The following is a 17492-nucleotide window of genomic DNA, read 5'->3' as shown; positions in this document are numbered from 1 at the left end:
GTCAGTCTTGCCTGCCTGTGTTATCTGTGCCCCAAGTCTATGCTGTGCCTGCTGACCAGAAGATAGCGTCAGCTCCCTTGGGACTGGAGTTGGAGTGCTGGGAATCTAACGCTGCCTCTGAAGAGCAACCAGTGCTCTCATCCACCAGGGAGCCATCTCTCCAGCCCCAGGAGCGCACATTTCCTACAACTTCCTTTTATCTTTTCTCTCACACTGTGGATCAGGATAGCCACAGACTCCCAGCAACCCTCTTGCCTCAGCCTCGTGAGCTCCACCATTACAGGTTGGGCACCATCATAGCGAGCTAAAATCATCACTCAGAACTTGGAAATTGTTTTTTATTTTTATTCTTTCTTTTTCTCGAGACAGGGCTTCTCTGTGTAGCCCTGGCTATCCTGATTCACTTTGTAGACCAGGCTGGCCTCCAACTCACAGAGATCCACCTGCCTCTGCCTCTCAAGTACTGGGGACTAAAGGTGTGCACCACCATGGCCCGACTTGAACCCAGAATTTATTAAGGTCAGAAGGAGGCCTGACACCCCTGGTAGTTTATGCCTGTGATTCCAGCAGACTCAGGCTTTGGAGACAGGAAATCAGGAGTTCAATGCCATCCTAGGCTACATAGAGTTGAAATCCAGCCTGGGCTATTTGAGACTGTGCTTCAGAGAACAAAGAAAAAGAAAATCAATAATATTTTGAAAAATCACTAGATGTGTCTGGAAATGTAGTTCACTTGGTAGAGTGCTTGCCCAGCATGCATAATGCCCTGAGTTTAGCATCCTTCCTGCCCCCAACACACACACATAAAAAGAAACCATAGTTACACAAGTAACTCAAACAGGAAGCCAGTGTACATCACATGATTCTCTATAGATTGTGGTAAGGTCAGCGCGTGTAACCAAAAAAACCCTGGAGTGGTTAGCCATGTCCCGTGGTCAACTCTCTCTTCCTTTATTTTAGGTCCTTATTACGTTTTATTTATTGACTTATTTATTTAGTGATTGGGTATGTGTGTGGCACAGTGTGTCTGTGAAGGTCAGAGGACAACTTCCAGGAGTTGGTTCTCCTTCCATCACGGAGGTCCTGGGTATCAAAAATCAGGTCGTTAGGTTTGACGGCAAGTGCCTTTACTCGCTGAACCATCTTGGTAGTACTCCCCTCCCCTGCTTTATTATTTATTATTTCTTATTTTTGAGATAGGCTCTTGCTTCATAGGCCTGGCTGTCCTGGAACTCTTAAGTGGCCAACGATGGCCTCGGGTTTAGCCTCTGCTTTCCAGAGTACGGGTCTTAGTATAGGCCAACGCAGCCATGCCATGCCCCTTTTTACTTTTTGGGCAAGGTCCTTTGTAGCGCTGGCAGGCTTCAAAACGGAGTTGAACTCCTGATTAGTGCTGGGATTAGATGCTAGCAGTCCTCCGCCGGTTTAGGTGGCTTTGAGGCCAGACAGGACCTCGAGCAGGTTAAGCAAGCACTTGTGAACGCTGAGCCACGTCTCCAAACCGTGACGTTTCTCATTCCTGGCCTGTCAGCCCTGCAGGACCCTCTGTCCTCTTCTGGTTCTTATTTGGCCCCTGGCTTCTCTGAACCTCAGTTTCTATCTCGGAAAAGAAGCCGGCAAGTCCTGCGATGGGAAAGGCGGGGTCGCTTAGGAGCCCAGAATACCGCTCGGGTGGGAGCTCCACCCTGCTCTTTTCAATGTCCCCTGGTCCCTGTCCCCGCCCGCCTGCCCGGTCCACACCGCACGGCTCCCCGCGGGGGCGGTGTCGGGGCCGCGCGCGGGGGCAGGGAGGTTGCGTTTGTTGCAGACGCGGGCGCGCGCCGCGCCCTGGGTCTGTTTCCCCGGCACTTTCCTGTTACTTTCCAGCGGGGAGGACAGTTCCGGGGAGGGGAGGGCCCTGCCCTGCCCACGCCCGCTGCATAAAGGCCCAGCCCAGCCAGCCGCCACAGTCCTCCGTCGACCCAGACGCTGTCCGTTCCGCGCCGCTATGAGGGGCGTCAGCTGCAACCTCCTGCTTGGTGAGACATCGGGGTTGCGCGGGCCGGGGAGAGAACTCGTGGGACGTGGCCAGGAGGGGCAGGGACAGGCAAAGCCCGCACACCTATGCGCCCCAGAAGGCTCTCAGGGGTGCCAAGTCCTAATGGGCTTCAGTGTTGCCAGTTTGGAGGCTAAGAGGGAGAAACTGAGGCACGGGGCCAGTTAAGGGGAGTGGCAAAGCGGGCATGGTGTCACAGGGCATTGGGGAGGCTGAGTCAGGAGGGTCACCAATTTCAGGTCAGCCTGGGCAACACAGCAAGCGCCTGACTGTCTCAAAAGAACAAAAGAAAAAGAAATGCAGGCCAGGGGCTGGAGATGGTGCCGAGGTTAAGAGCATTAAGAACCTGGTTGGGTCCCAGCATCTATTTGGTGGCTCACAAGTGTCTCTAACTCCAGTTCCAGGTGATCCACACTCTCTTCTGCTTCCACAGGCACCAGACATGCAGTACAGAAACATACATGCAGTTCACAAACGTAGGTGCAGGCAAAACACATACAGCAATAAAATACAAAGCTAAGAAGAAATGTAGGTTAAAGTACACTTTGCAAACTGTTGCCCATACAGATGCTCTTAATGTGAAGTAAAACCCATATGAGGATACCCATTTCTTTGAGGGTGGGAACTCCTCCTCTCCCAGTCTGTCCCCTGCTGTCTCAGTGCCAGGAACATTGCCGAGAATCTCCTTGGGACTTGCGGGGGACTGAGCTGCTGGGCTGAAGGGATCTTACCAGGCTGTGGTTTGAACTTGGCTTTCATCATGACTTTCCTGGTCTCCTTTCCCGCCCCACCCTGGGTGCCTCAACGGTCGTTTGACTGCTAAGTAACTTGACAACAAACAGTGAGAAAAATGGAACTTGGGGCACCAGCTGGGGTTACCCCATGACGTGGAACTTGGGGCACAAGCTGGGGTCACCCTAACCACAATGACTGGCCTGTGTGGCAGGTGGCAGGTGGGAGATAGCTCAGTGGCCCTGGGCTCTGGAGCCAGGAAATAGAGTCCCAGCTTGTCACAGTTGGTGGCAAACAGCTGTAGGGGCCTGGCTGTCTGTCACTAGGCTGGGTCACAGTGACCTTGGGCTGTACCTTCCTTCTCTGTAAAATGGAACAAGACCAGCTGCATTTTACCATATTGTTTCAATGCCCAAGAGTTTGTTTACAAACTTTCTGGTTTACAGTTTGAATTAACTGAACATATGGGTGTGGTGTCTGTGTCTGCTATCCTAGTACCCAGGTAGTGGAAGCAGGAGGGTCAAAAGTTCAAGGTCGTTCTCTGCTGTATACTGAATTTGAGGCCACATGATAACTTGTCTTAAAAACCAACCAACCAGCCTAGCTAGCTGGTGTCTCGGGATTTGAATCCCAGCACCAGAGAGGCTGAGACAGGAAGAAGGCGTCTGGGACCCTGGGAGTTGGAGGCCAACCTGGTCTACAGAGTAAGTTCCAGGCCAGCCAGAACTACACAATGAGATACTGTGTCAAGCATGAGCACCCGAGCACACACGCAAGTGGACACTGTTTTATCATTGTGATTATGTTCTCTGGATGAGGTGCTGGGATGTCTCTGGCAGGAAGCACAAAGGCTGCCCTACCCCCACTTCTGGATTCCCTAAGCAGGAGTCCCTTGGCTGCAGTCTGAGCTTGGGAATTTGAACCAGATGTGTCTGGGAGCTGAAGAGAACAGCTCTGCTCCTGTTTGATTAATTTCCAAGTCTCCAGATGTAGGCGGTCTGGCCAATGGCTTTAGGATGGTGGGGTAGAGCCCAATGTAGCCCAGGGGACAAGGAACCCACCCTGGCTTGGGTAACTATTACTCGAGTCTACTGTCCTTTCTCTGGCCTGGTTTGACCACTAATCTTTTTCCAAGCTCCAAGCCTCAGTTTCTCTTTGTGTAGACATAACCCCAGCCCTACTTCCTGATCTTCCTGATGGCCTTGTTGCTCTGAGTCTAGGTGGTTGGTTGGTTATTTGTTTTTTGTTTTGTTTTTGTAAACAAGCTTTTAAGATGGCTAAAATGATCTTGAACTTCTGGTTCTCCTGCCTCTGTGTGCTGAGACTACAGATTTGTGCAACAAGGTTTGGCTTCATTTTGAGTCTGTTTTGGTTTTAGTTTTGAGACAGGCTTTGGCACTGTAGTTTTGTAGCTGTGACTGGTTTTGAATGTGTTCTAATCCTCCTACTTCTGTCTTGTTTTTTTTTGTTGTTTGTTTGTTTGTTTGTTTTTTGTCTTTTCGAGATAGGGTTTCTCTGTGTAGCCCTGGCTGTCCTGGAACTCACTCTGTAGACCAGGCTAGCCTCGAACTCAGAAATCCACCTGCCTCTGCCTCCCAAGTGCTGGGACTAAAGGCGTGCGCCACCACTGCCCGGCTATTTCTGTCTTGTTAAGATAGGGTCTTTCTACATAGCCTTGGCTCCCTAGATAGACCAGACTGGCCTCCAGCAGAGTTCTCCCACACTGCTTCTCCACTGCTGGCTCTGAAAGTATGCATCACCATTCACAGCTTTGGTTCTGAGTCTTAAAGAAATTACTTAAGGGGCTGGAGAGATGGCTCAGTGGTTAAGAACACTTGCTGTTCTTTCAGAGGACAGGGATCAGTTCCCAAGAACAACACAGTGGCTCACAACCATCTTTAACAACAGTTCCAGGGCATCCAATGCCCTCAATACCTATCTATTGCCCCAGGTAATATACATGCAGACAGAACATCCTAAAAATAAATCAATATTATTTTTTAAAGTGATTTGAGGGCTGGAGGGAGGCCTCCGTCAGTAAATGATTGGTGTGAAGGAAGCTGGATGTGGTGACACACACTTGTGATCATGCTGTCTATCCCTGGGGCTTGCTGGCTAGCTAGCCAAGCCTGCTTGATGAGCCGAGGTTCAAGGTGGAAAGCATCTCGGCTGTTCACACAGACACACATATTGGTACTGGACTTTAGGAACCGTGAATTGCCCCGGGGCCCAACATGAAGGGAAGGTCATTTTGTGGTCTGTCCCACAAAGAGGAACTGGGTTCTGATGGGTGTGGGAGGAGAATTCCAGCTCAGTGGCCCAAGAGGAGGAAGAAAGAATTCTGACTTGAGGGGACAGCTGCCTGGCTGGGGTGCCCGGCCTCAGAACACCCCAGCTTTGAGGGAATGAATTTCACCCAGAGCCTCTCCATTGGCCTGAGGGAAACCCAGTCAGACAAATGTGGAGCTTTCAGGGGACCCTCTGAGCTCCCTGTCCCTGCCTCAACAACCCTGCTAAGAGTGGCTGACCCCAGGAGTCCCCTGGGAACCTGGCATGCAGCCAGCCCAGTGGTGGGTGAATCATCAAGGAAGTGACTCACCCATCGCCCCCACCAGCCCTTCTCCTGAGGGCTCCCTCTAGGATTCCTGTTGTTGGGATTATTTTCTTGCTTATTGGGATCAACTCTGTCCCCTAACCGCTCCCCAGGCCTCCTGCTCCCGGGACATACACACCCCCACAACCCCAGCCCACTCTTTTCTTCTTCTGTACTGAGAGAGAAACCAGAGATTCACAGTTGCCAGGCCAGTACCTTCACACACACTACACACCAGGTTTTCTTGGTTTTTATTCCAAGACAAGCATCTACACTCTGTAGCCCACGTTAGGGACTTCCAATCCTCTTGCGTCAGCTCCCCAAGTAGTTGGCATTGCATGGTGGCCCCACTGCCTGGCTTTCCTTTTTCTTTCTCTCCCCCTCTTTTTGGATGTATTAGGTTTGTGTTAATAGGTGCTTTGCTTGCATATATGTGTGTGCACCACATGGCATGCCTGTGCCCTTGGAGACCAGAAAAGGGCACCAGAGTCCCTGGAACTGGAGTTACAGGCTGTTATGAACCACTGTGTGGGTGCTGGAAATTGAACCCTGGGTCCACCGAAAGAGCAGCCAGGGGCTCTTAACTGCTGAGCCATCTCTCCGGCAGCCAGTTTGGTTTTGTTTGTTTGTTTTGTTTTAGTGTGTGTGTGTGTGTGTGTGTGTGTGTGTGTGTGTGTGTGTGCGCGCGCGCGCGCACATGCCATGACACCCATGTAGAGGTCAGTGATCTCCTTCCATCATGTGGGCTCCCCACGCCCTTTCATGCTTTGGTCCTGGAGATGGGACCCAGGGCCTTGTTTCAGCCAGGTTCCTGCTAAACCACCCAGGTGTCCTTGAGTTTTGTGTAGCTTTTAAGTGAGGAGTCTCCTGCCCCAGCAGCCTCCTGCTTTAGCCTCAAGCCACAGTGTTACCCTGCTTGCCTTCATGCCCTGCTTCTCATCTCCCACTGTCATTTCCACCTCTGCTTTCTCGGATGCCTGTCTCTAGTGGCTGCTCTGTTACCCAGTCTTGCCTTAGGTGGGATGCCAACAACAGCAAGGCATGGGGTGTGTTCAGCAGTCACCCACCCTCCACCACAGCCACTTTCTGTGTGGGAGGAGCCCTCTCTGACTTGTGGCCATGGGGTCATGTGGTTGGCCGTGAGTACACATGTGGTGTTGGAGTGTCAGATCTCCGATGGGACCTGGGAGAAGTGACCCAAGCTTTCATTCTTCCCTAAAATATGACAAGGGACTGGCCTGGTGGCATAGTCCTGTACCAACCCCTCAGAACACTGAAGCAGGAGGATTTCAAGTGAAAGCCCAGCTTGAATTTAGGAATAAAGTAAAAAGAGGGGTTGGGAATGAGGCTCGAAGGCAGAGCACGCGCCTAACATGAAAGTGCTGGGTTCTGCCCCAGCATTTTGAGACGAAATGATAGAAAACAAGCTAAACAGAGAGAAAGTGTAAAAAGACAATATCACACTGGGGTATGGTGGTGCACACCTTTAATCCAAGCACTGGGGAGACAGAGGCATCTGAATCTCTGGGAGTTCCAGGACAGCCAGAGCCAATGTTAATTGTGGGGGATTGGTCCGGTGCTACTGTATACTCAAATGCTGTATACTGGCCCCAAGATCTGGTTGCCCCATGAGGAGAACCTCATGTATACCAGTTTTGTTGTGTAAACCTTGACCCCACCTCCTCCCAAGTTATCCTTGATTGGTGAATAAAGTTGCCTACAGCCTGGGCAGGGCAGAAGAGACTGGGCAGAGGTTCTCAGGCAGGGACCACGAGGAAAATGGGGGAGAGGGAAATCGCTGTGGGATAGAGTGAACCGTGATCACATGGCCATGAGGATCAGCCTGGTGGAGTAGAAGCAGCCCAGGAGGAACATGGCAAGTGATGTCTCTGAGTTACTGACAGAGAAGCAGACAAAATGGCAGAGAGGGCTGATACCTGCCCAGCTCTAGTGATTTTAAGCTTATTATAAATATAAAGATTTTTGTGTCTTTGAGGTGGAAACTGTCTGACTAAGTGGGGTAGAAACCCCTAATAGGAAAAATAAAAAAGGAGGTGTAGCAAACCTCCATAGTAATAACTACAACAAGCCAGGCAGTGGTGGCGCACGCCTTTAGTCCCAGCACTTGGGAGGCAGAGGCAGGTAGATTTCTGAGTTTGAGGCCAGCCTGGTCTACAGAGTGAGTTCCAGGACAGCCAGGGCTACACAGAGAAACCCTGTCTCGAAAAAACAAAAAAACCCAAAAAACAAAAAAAAACCCTACAACTAATTGGCACCTCACATTAGGCATCAAATGTAAAATGATATTTATTAAACTTATTCTCCTTCTAGATTCATATGAATGATACTCAAACCATGATATTTATTTATTAGGCCCTGCACAATTACTCGAGGATGACGCCTAATCTAAATCTCTAACTTGTAGTCTGGCTACTACCCCAACTGTGCTCTGCAAATACTTGTTTGAAATTCTCTGGGTTATTTCTGCTGTAGCAGTCTAGTGTCCTGGGGAGGCGTTTCACTCCATCCAGCACATGCTGCTGGTCCATCACGACTTACGGAGACCGCATGGTCTCTCCCGTCTTCCCCTCCTCCGAGACTCTTCTTTCTCTCCTCTCTCCTTCTCTGTGCTCCCTGCCTGTGACACCGCCCCCCCCCCCAGCCTGAAACCCAAACCTCACCTCCCCAGTAATTGGTGAGCAAGGTTTATATAACAAATGCTGGTATATGTGAGGACCTTGGAACAACCAGATCTTGGGGTACATAATTTGGCATTGAGTACAAGCAGTACAAGACCAACTCCCTATAATTAATTGCTTAGCCATGCAGGGTTTGTCCCCACAAAGCCAGGCCATCGTCTTCTCCTTTTCCTCAGAGAGGGAAACTGAGGGAGAGAGAGAGTCAGGAAGCTATATCCAACATCCAACTGTGACCAAGGGGTTCCTCTGTCCACCCCATAGGCCTGGAGAGCCAAGTCTAGCTTCTTGTGTTGAGATCCCTCTGGTTTCCAGGTCGTGGGCTGGCCCACAGGCCACCATGGGTACTGGTCCTCTGGCTGTGGGTGTTTGAACCTCAGGAGACAACACTTGAGTTGTATATTTTTTCCCTCCATTTTATTTTTGAGGCAGAACCTCGCTGTGTAACTTAAGCTAGTCAGGAGACTTGCATCTGGCTTTTTGTTTGTATTATTTATTTATTATTTATTTATAGATGGGATTCATGTAGTCTAGGTAGATTAACCTTGATGTGTAGCCAAGGATGATTACAAACTTCTGATCATTTCTGCACCCCCTCCCATATACTGGGGTTTCAGGCATAAACCCCATTCTTAACTGTGCAGTCTGTTGTCATTGTAATCATTTTTTTGCTTGTTTAGTTTTTTTAATTTATTTTATTTATTTTATGTGTATGAGTACACTGTAACTGTACAGATGGCCTTGAGCCATCATGTGTGTGGCTGCTGGGAATTGAACTCAGGATCCAGAGGTCCCGCTCGCTCCGGTGTAATTCACTGTAGCTGTCTTCAGACACACCAGAAGAGGGTGTCATATCTCATTACGGATGGTTGTTAGCCACCATGTGGTTGCTGGGATCCGAACTCAGGACCTTCGGAAGAGCAGTCAGTGCTCTAACCCGCTGAGCCATCTCACCAGCCCTTGTTTAGTTTTTTAAAAGACTTATGTATGTATGTATGTATGTATGTATGTATGTATGTATGTATGTATGTATTTATGTATATGGGTGTTTTGTATGCATGCATGTCTACACACCAGGAGAGGGCATCAGATCCCATTACACATGGTTGTGAGCTGCCATGCAATTGAACTCAGGACCTCTGGAAGAGCAGCCAGTGCTCTTAACCTCTGAGCCATCTCTCCAGCTGTGGCTAGTCATTTGTTTATTTGTTTGTTTTGGTTTTGCTTTTGAGACAGGGTCTCAGTATGAAGCCCAGGGTCGGCTTTGAGCTCCTTATCCTCCAGACTCAGCATCCGGAGTGATTGAATAATAAGCAAGTATCATTAGACCCACCCTCTGGGTCTGTCTTTTTGAATGAGGTACAAAACCTCAGCCTGGGCAGGGTCATCACCCGATGCCCACGCGCGCACAATGTACAACGTGGGCCTTCTGTCCCTGCTCTGGCTTCCGGCTGACCATCTTTTCCTTTCTTTGCAGTGGTGAGCAATTTACTGAGTCTCTCAGGAGCTGAAAGCCAGAAGGTGGAGAGTAAGTCCCTTGGACACGAGGGCTACACAGCCGGGTGCTGGGGAGCCTTGGGAGGACATGAGCTGATGCTGGGGAACTTTAGGGCCCTCCTCACACCTTCATAAGATCCTTTCTGTTCTTGGTGGCACTTCCCCTCTACTGGGCCTCCTTTACTTTCTTATCAGAGTATCTGTCCCCCACAGACTGTGCCAGGTGGTGCCCTGCCAACTCAAAATGTATCAGTAAGAGAAGCTGTGTCTGCGAGGAAGGCTTCAGCTCAGAGAAGCCGGTCATCACTAACCCTGCAGAGAGCTGTGAAGGTATGAAGGCTCAGGGTTGGGCATTCGATGAGATGACAAGGTGCGGTCTGGGGCCAGTGGCTTTAGACAAAGACAGGGAAAGAAAGCAAGGTGGGGAGGCAAGAAGTGAAAGGGGGTTTCCTGAGAGGAGTCCCAGGGGTCTGGGCCTGAACTTGGCTTTAGGAATTGAAAGGAGGAGGCTGACCTTCCATCCCACTCTCACATTCGTATTGTTCAAATCCCGGGTTCCATCCAGATGACCCAGAGGACCAATCAGTCAGCTTCAGGAATTCTTGCTAGACCTATAGCTCAGCCTTATAAGTAGAGCCCATAACTTTTCCCAGAAGATATGAATTCATCAACAATTCCTGGACTGGTAGTCAGGCAGGGATGGGAGTCTCCTGGGGGAACTTTCCAGTCTGGGGGGTGACCCCTGTTTTGTTGCAGACATCAATGAGTGTTTACTACCTGAATTTTCCTGTGGATCATCTGCCACGTGTCAGAACTCCGAGGGGAGCTATGCCTGTGTCTGTAACCCGGGATATAAGCTCCTTTCTGGGGCAGAATCTTTTTTTAACAAGAGTGAGAACACATGTCAAGGTAAGAGCCCCCCTCCTTGCCTCATCACCAATGTCAGCTTCAAGGTCAGCAGCATGTGTACTGCAGTAGCCATGGGGCTCTGACATTAGTTCTGCCCCTGCGGTTTGCTCTGGGTCATGTGTCATGTCCACAAGCAGGGAGGAAGGGAGATGCGAGAAATTCTTTCAGGGCCTCATCCTAATATCCAGGCATGGCTCAGAAAGCCCTTTTTAGTTGGGTAGTGTGGTGTGGCACATGTCTGTGATCCAACACTTTGGAGTTTGAGGCTAAAATATGAGCAAAGTAATGCATATGCAGCGAGTTCCAGGACAGCCAGAGCTCTGTACTTTCTACCGTGTCTCAAAAACCCAAAATAGCCTGGTGGAGGCAGCACATGCCTTTAATCACAGCATTCGGGAGGGAGAGGCAGGAGGATCTCTGTAAGTTCTAGGCCAGCCTGCTCTGCCTACATTGTGAGTTCCAGGACAGCCAGGGCTACACAGAAAAACCCAGTCTTGAAAAACAAGATCAATCAATCAAACAAACAGAAAGAATTCTCCACACTTTTCTCTCAGGGTCCTGTCTGTCTCTAACAAAGAGATTTGTTCTGTATTTATTAAACAGCACAGAAACACACAGCATGGCAAAGGAATGAAGGAATCTCTATAGGAGTCCTTACCAGAATTTTACAAGGGAAAACTAACTTTCTCAGACCAGCAAACCATGGCAGACAGACATCACCCCATATCCACATGCTATTTCTAGCATCTTTGGGGGAACAAGGTTGTATAACATTGTTCTCAACCCATTGGTTGTTCTCAGGAAATGACTACCACAACACATACTCGCACACACGAAAGCACACGTGTACATTATTCTGGATCTGGAGCATGGAAGAGTACATGACTTAAGATTGAAGCTATGCATTTAGCTTAGGTTGTAAAAGTTGATTAAATGGGAAATCTGAGGAACAGTAAGGTTGGTAACACTGCTCTCTTAAAGGCAGGTTAAGCTTTAACAAGCTGAGCACATAGTATATTAAGTACACAGTCTTAAGTGATCTCAAGGCAGATTATTAACTTGATGGCAAGATCTAAGAAAAAGTGTGTTCTCTTTGAATGCAAGAGACATTTTCAAAGCCAGGTGTGAGACACAGTCCTTTAAGCCCAACACAGTAGAGGCCAGCAGATAGATCTCTGTGAGTTTGAAGCCAGCCTGGTCTACAGGACAGCAGAGCTACATAATGAGACCCTGTCCTAAAGAGAGAGACAGAGAGAAAGAAATTGCTTTCCAGAAAAATGTTATCAGTACACAAGGTGACATAGGAGTCTCCATGGACCCCAAGGAAGGTGACAGAAAGCATCCAGCTTAAAGCAGAACTCATTCAATGCCTAAGGTGCTGAGCCATCACGGAGCACTCCCAACTCCATCCTACATCACTTGGACGACATGCTCACCTGGATGGCGCTCAAAAGATGACAGGATTTCTTGGGCCATATCTTCTTCTTCTTCTTCTCTACTTTGTTCTGGAAGTTCAGAACTCCTTGTGTCCATCTGCATCTCATTTGCATAAGCCACCATCCTCCTGTCATCTCATTTGCATAAGCCACCATCCCTCTGCCCATCTGCATCTCATTTGCATAAACCAAAGCAATGGCATTCAGAACGCTCTGCATCTACCACAAGCACGTTCCACTGCAGTCTCTGTCCTTTTCCCAGCTTCAGTAGACATGGGGATGACACCTGTGCCCTCCGGGACCCACACAGTTACTACTGCACCTGGAAATCTCCCCGAGCAGCCAACCACAGTGCACCAGACACAGCTGGGAGACTCAGAAGAGCGGACATCCAAGGGTAGGCCACATTCCTTGCCACTACTTCTGCTGGAAGACAACACTTGATGCTGGTGTCCCTTTTTGGTCAGCCTTGTCCATTGTTCTGCCCAATCACCGTTTTGACTATCCCCAGCAATTCTGGTTCCTTGAATACAGCATAAAATAGCATGGCCAGATTGGGCAGGGTGACATCAACCCCCACACCCCCAACACACACCCAAGAGAGTTGAAGGCTAGCACAATGCAAGAGAAGGTATCGTGGAGGACCGTTGCTTCATAACCTAGCCTTACCCGATGATGTCAACCACCCACAGCTGCCAGGCCAGACAATTTAGTATAAGAAAGCTGGGCTACACTCAGCCCATCCCCAGGTCTGTGGCCATGACAGAAAAGGAGAGGACAGAAATTTCTATCACTCTTGCCCCAGCAGCATACCTCCCTCCCTGGGCCCTGTGATCTTGAAGGGCTGGCTTCAGTGGAATAGATCTTCCTACCCTCTACAACTTCAACCCACAGCTAGCTCCGATTGTGAGGTATCATGGCTATCTAGTGTTACCGCTCTTGCCCTGCCCTCTCCTGTTGAGTCTCTTCCTAGAGGGAATGTGGCTTGAGGGCAACACTCAGTCCTTCTTCACTGACAGAACAGAGGTCTGTGGACCTAGCGACGGAGCTACCGCAAGGGAACAGTACCCTGTAAGAATGGGGACAGAAGCTACTACGGCGAAGACAGAGCTCCCCATCTCCTTGCACTGGCTCCTAAGGGTCATATGTAGTCTTCACTCCAAATCTTCGGGCTGGGATACTGAGACCTGACACAGTCCTATTGCTGGCACTTAGGGAACCCTTGACTGCTTCCCCTATATCCAGACAATAGAGTCAGAGCTACCTTGGACCCTATTTGATGCCTTTATATGAATTAGAAGTTGGTCTTCCCACAAGGAGGAGATTAAAATGTTCCAGATGCTTCTGGGTCATGAAACGTGGCCAAACTTGAGCCTGAGGCTTCAACTTCAAGCACATAATCCCTTCTGCTGCTTCTCATGAGCAGATGAGGGTCTGAACCCTAGAGTCTGTAGGAACACATCATTTACACCAACCCAGGGCAGCTACTCATACACAGGTGTACACGCTGAAGGTACACACAGGTGGAAGTCCACCCAGAAGAAGCTAAGACTGGACAGGATCTGGGAGGAGGCAAAGTCTGTTAGCCTGAAGAGGGAGATCTGCAGGGTCCCAGGAGCCCCAAGAATTATGAAGACTCCCCTGAGGACTGAACTCCCAGCGACATGTTACTACAGGGTCGGGAGGCCCAGGGACTCTGGGAAGCTCCCAGACCTCAGCTCTTTCTCATCTCTAAGAGCAGTATCACATCCTGTTCTGATAAAGATGAAAAATAACAAGAGGCCTGGGTCAAAAGGTCCAGTGCTGTGACTCAGTCTCCGTCCTGGTTTTACCTCCTTTAAGTTGGATCCCCTGATCTTTGCTGGGCCTGTCCTGCAGAAACCACCATGAGGTGGTAACTAAATTTGTGGCAGTGAGAAGATGGGAAAATGATACAGTGCTGATACACGAGCGAGTGGGGGCAGGGATGACTCTTTGGTTTTGTTCCCAGATGTGAATGAATGTACCTCCGGGCAAAACCGTTGCCACAATTCTACCCACTGCATCAACAAATTGGGCGGCTATTCTTGCATCTGTCGCCCAGGCTGGAAACCTGCTCCAGGATCCCCCAATGGCCCTGTCAGCACAGTGTGTGAAGGTCCGCATGCAACCTTTCTAAGGACTTAGAGTCACAATACCTAATCTAACCTTCAGGATTTGTTTATTTTAGCCAAGTGTGCTGACACATGCCTTTAATGCCACCACTTGGAGGTAGCAGGCAGATAGATCTCTGTGAGTTGCAGGGCCGTTTCTTATGTATGTAGGGGTGTGTATCTGTGCACCATGGGGGTGCAAGTGCCCAGGGCAGCCAGAGGAGGCTGTCAGATCCTCTGGAATTGAATCCACAGGTTACAGGCAGTTGTGAGCCACTTGATGTAGGTGCTGGGAACTGAATCCACAGGTTCAGCCATCTCTTCAGCTCCTATGTTTTATCAAAGGAGTTGAAAGGAGTCTCTGTTGGACAAGGGCTTAATTTCCTGAGGCTAAGTCTGAAAAGCTGTGGAGTCCAGGAAAGGAGCCAGGATACCAAGGGGAAGCCCTGGGGGACCCCAGATGTCTTCAATTCTAAAAGTTCATAGTTCATATTTTCTCACGTACATCTATCTATCCACATCCATCTATCTGTATGCCTTAGGCCTCTGCACATTCCTATCATGTACCACTCAGGGGTCAGTACCTCAGGCCAGAGACTGTAGCTCGACAGGAAAGGCTTTAACCTGTTCCTTGTGTCCCCAGATGTGGATGAGTGCAGCTCTGGGCAGCATAAATGTCACAGTTCCACCACCTGCAAAAACATCCCGGGCTCCTACAGGTGCCGCTGCCGCCCAGGTTGGAAGCTAACTTCTGGGTCCCACGGTGGTCCAGACACCATATGTCAAGGTACCTGACCCAGCCGCCCCGACTCCATGCCCTGAAAGTCCACTCTGAGATTACTGAACTATGGTCCTGTCTCCATAGAACCACCTTTCCCTACTTGGACACTGTTGCCCACAGCCCACAGCCAGGTGAGTAGCCAGTGGAGACCAGGAGGTTGGATTCTTTCACACAGCCTGTCCATCCCCGACAGCTCTGCTGCTGCCCACCCATGACCCACCATCTCCCTTTCCAGACTCTCTCGAGATTCTCTGTTGAGGTCCAGAATCTGTTCAGAGACTTCAATCCAGCCACAGCCAACTACACCATCCAGGTGAGGGCGACTCTGGAGACCCTGGTGCATCAGGGCTTCAGGGCAGACTGACAGCATTCCATCCATGCGAACAGTACTTCTGGTTTGGGGCACATGGGTCTGACATGTGCAGCCAGGTGTCTGGCTATTACACAAGGGTTACAATGGCAGTGACTGGGGCAGTTAAGATTGGAGTTAGGCAGAGCATGGTGGCCCATGCTGCTTGGAGTCTAAAGAAGGATCTCAAGTCCCTGAGCTACACATTGGGACCCTGGAAACAAACAAACAAACAACAGGGCTGGGATGGCACAGTTGGTGGAATGCTTGGCCACCATGCAAAACACCCTAGGGTTGGCCCCTAGCAGTGAATAAACAAGGTGTGGTGGTATATGACATGCCTGTAACCAGATCAGAAGCCCAAGGTCATAAGTAATTTCAAGAATATAGGGCTGGGGGGCACAGCTCAGCGGAAGAGCACCAGCCTAGAATCCACAGTGAGGGCTGGGGGCATGGCTCAGCAGAGGCTTGGCAGTCACTGTGCCTGCTGTGTCTATGTGTTGTTGTGACATGCAGGTGCACAGGATCACACACTTCATCTCCTTGTTTTCTGGCTACTGTGTGAGTCTTAATGCATCCCACCAGCTGGTTCCCCAGGGAACCTGAATGGCTCTCCAGTGTCTGCTGGTGAGAAGAGTGGTCAGGGTCCTTCATTTTGTTCCTGTGGTTCAAAACCTTAACAACTCTGTCATTCATCACCCCAGAAACTCATTGAAGCTGTGGACAAGCTGCTGGAAGAACCCATAGATATAGAGACTCAAACCCAACAAGTAGCTGGCCAGTTGCTCTCGAACCTGGAACAAAGCCTTCGAACCTTGGCCCAGTTCTTGCCCAAAGGCCCCTTCACCTACACGTCCCCTTCAAACACTGGTAAGCCTTCTTCCTGCCCTGCTCCCAGACACCATCTTTGGTTCCCCCAATCATGTCCCTGTGTCTTCAGAACTGTCCCTGATGGTCAAGGAGCAAGACAGCAAAGATATTACCACAGTGCATCACAGCCAAGCTTGGATGAAGCTGGACTGGGCTGTGACGGCTGGAGCCAAAAGCTCAGAGAATGGTAGGGATCCAGGGAGTGCATCTGCCAGGGCAACCAGGGTGAGGTCTGGAGTGGGTGGGACAAGTAGACACCAGCCCATTGGGAGGAGTACAGAGAGGGGACAGGAGTCGAGCCTGCATGTCTGCCCCCAGGCTACTCGGTGGCAGGCATCCTGTCCATTCCAAACATGCAAAAGCTGCTGGCTGATGCCTCCCTGAACATGGAGCAGAGGAGGGCCGCTTTGGAGGACTTCTATGGGAGCCCCATTCCGAGAGTCTCACTTAAGTTCCTCTCAAACATCAATTCCATCTTTCTGACCAACACGGACACTAAGAAGCTCGCCTCAAATGTTACGTTCCAGTTCAACTTTACTTCTGTGAGTCCTTGAATGGGAGGGAGGGAGGGGATGCTCTGTTGCTCACCCCCTAACCAAAGTCAAAAGTCAGGGCAGCGCTTCTTGACTCACATGGTGCAAGAGAGTTTGAGGTCTACAGAGAATTTCAAGATAAGATGACTTCTTCTTCTTCTTCTTCTTCTTCTCCCCCCACCTCCCTTTGGTTTTTCCAGACAGGGTTTCTCGGTATAGCCCTGGCTGTCCTGGAACTCACTCTGTAGACCAGGCTGGCCTCAAACTCTGAAATCCACCTGCCTCTGCCTCCCAAGTGCTGGGATTAAAGGCGTGCGCCACCACTGCCTGGCCAGGATAAAGTTCTATAGAGAACCTGTCCCAAAAAATAAATGGCAAAAATCAAAACTAAATAGATTTAAAAAAAGAAATAAAATCTGAGCTGGGTCTTGGGGCACAGGCATTACTCTCAACTGCTGGGAGGCAGGGCATTCAAAGTTCAAACCCTGAATGAATTAGAGTGAAGTTAAGGCCCATCTGAGCAACTTGGCAAGACCTTGTCTTCAAACTCAGTGCTACAGTTGGTTGGCATTTAGAAAGTCCCTGGGTTCAGCCCCTGGTACTGCTGAGTGAATGAGTGAATGAATGAATGAATGAACACATAAGTAACTATCAGGCAAATCCAGTAGTTGGCTCAATGGTAGAATGCTTACCTGTCATGGTAAGGTTACAGGGTTTGGTCTTCAGTGTCATAAAATGTTTAATAAGAGTTGGAGATGGGGCTGGAGAGATGGCTCAGCGGTTAAGAGCACCGACTGCTCTTCCGAAGGTCGTGAGTTCAAATCCCAGCAACCACATGGTGCCTCACAACCATCCATAATGAGATCTGATGCCCTCTTCTGGAGTGTCTGAAGACAGCAACAGTGTACTTAAATATAATAATAAAAAAA

At 49.7% G+C, this 17492-nt stretch overlaps 1 protein-coding gene across 4 annotated transcripts in view; it reads left to right on the top strand.

Moving 5' to 3' along the window:
- The first annotated feature begins 1752 nt into the window (after nucleotides 1–1752).
- Nucleotides 1753–17492, top strand: part of Adgre5 (adhesion G protein-coupled receptor E5) — a 19941-nt gene continuing 4201 nt past the window's right edge. The window contains exons 1-12 of one of the 4 annotated variants that reach the window (XM_031340534.1): nucleotides 1756–2018; nucleotides 9534–9584; nucleotides 9767–9883; nucleotides 10310–10462; nucleotides 12161–12295; nucleotides 13889–14035; nucleotides 14674–14817; nucleotides 14896–14942; nucleotides 15047–15124; nucleotides 15865–16030; nucleotides 16101–16217; nucleotides 16349–16572. In XM_031340534.1, coding sequence (XP_031196394.1) covers nucleotides 1988–2018; nucleotides 9534–9584; nucleotides 9767–9883; nucleotides 10310–10462; nucleotides 12161–12295; nucleotides 13889–14035; nucleotides 14674–14817; nucleotides 14896–14942; nucleotides 15047–15124; nucleotides 15865–16030; nucleotides 16101–16217; nucleotides 16349–16572 — 1410 coding nt within the window. In that variant the 5' untranslated portion in view covers nucleotides 1756–1987. Of the gene's footprint in view, nucleotides 2019–9533; nucleotides 9585–9766; nucleotides 9884–10309; nucleotides 10463–12160; nucleotides 12296–13888; nucleotides 14036–14673; nucleotides 14818–14895; nucleotides 14943–15046; nucleotides 15125–15864; nucleotides 16031–16100; nucleotides 16218–16348; nucleotides 16573–17492 lie in introns of all 4 variants that reach the window. The other 3 variants (XM_031340536.1, XM_031340535.1, XM_031340537.1) reach the window with 3 other exon arrangements.

This window comes from Mastomys coucha, unplaced genomic scaffold (genome assembly GCF_008632895.1).
Source record: "Mastomys coucha isolate ucsf_1 unplaced genomic scaffold, UCSF_Mcou_1 pScaffold22, whole genome shotgun sequence".
Taxonomy (NCBI): Eukaryota; Metazoa; Chordata; class Mammalia; order Rodentia; family Muridae; genus Mastomys; species Mastomys coucha.
The sequence above is the reverse complement of the archived record's forward strand: the minus strand, read 5'-3'. Positions and strand labels throughout refer to the sequence as shown.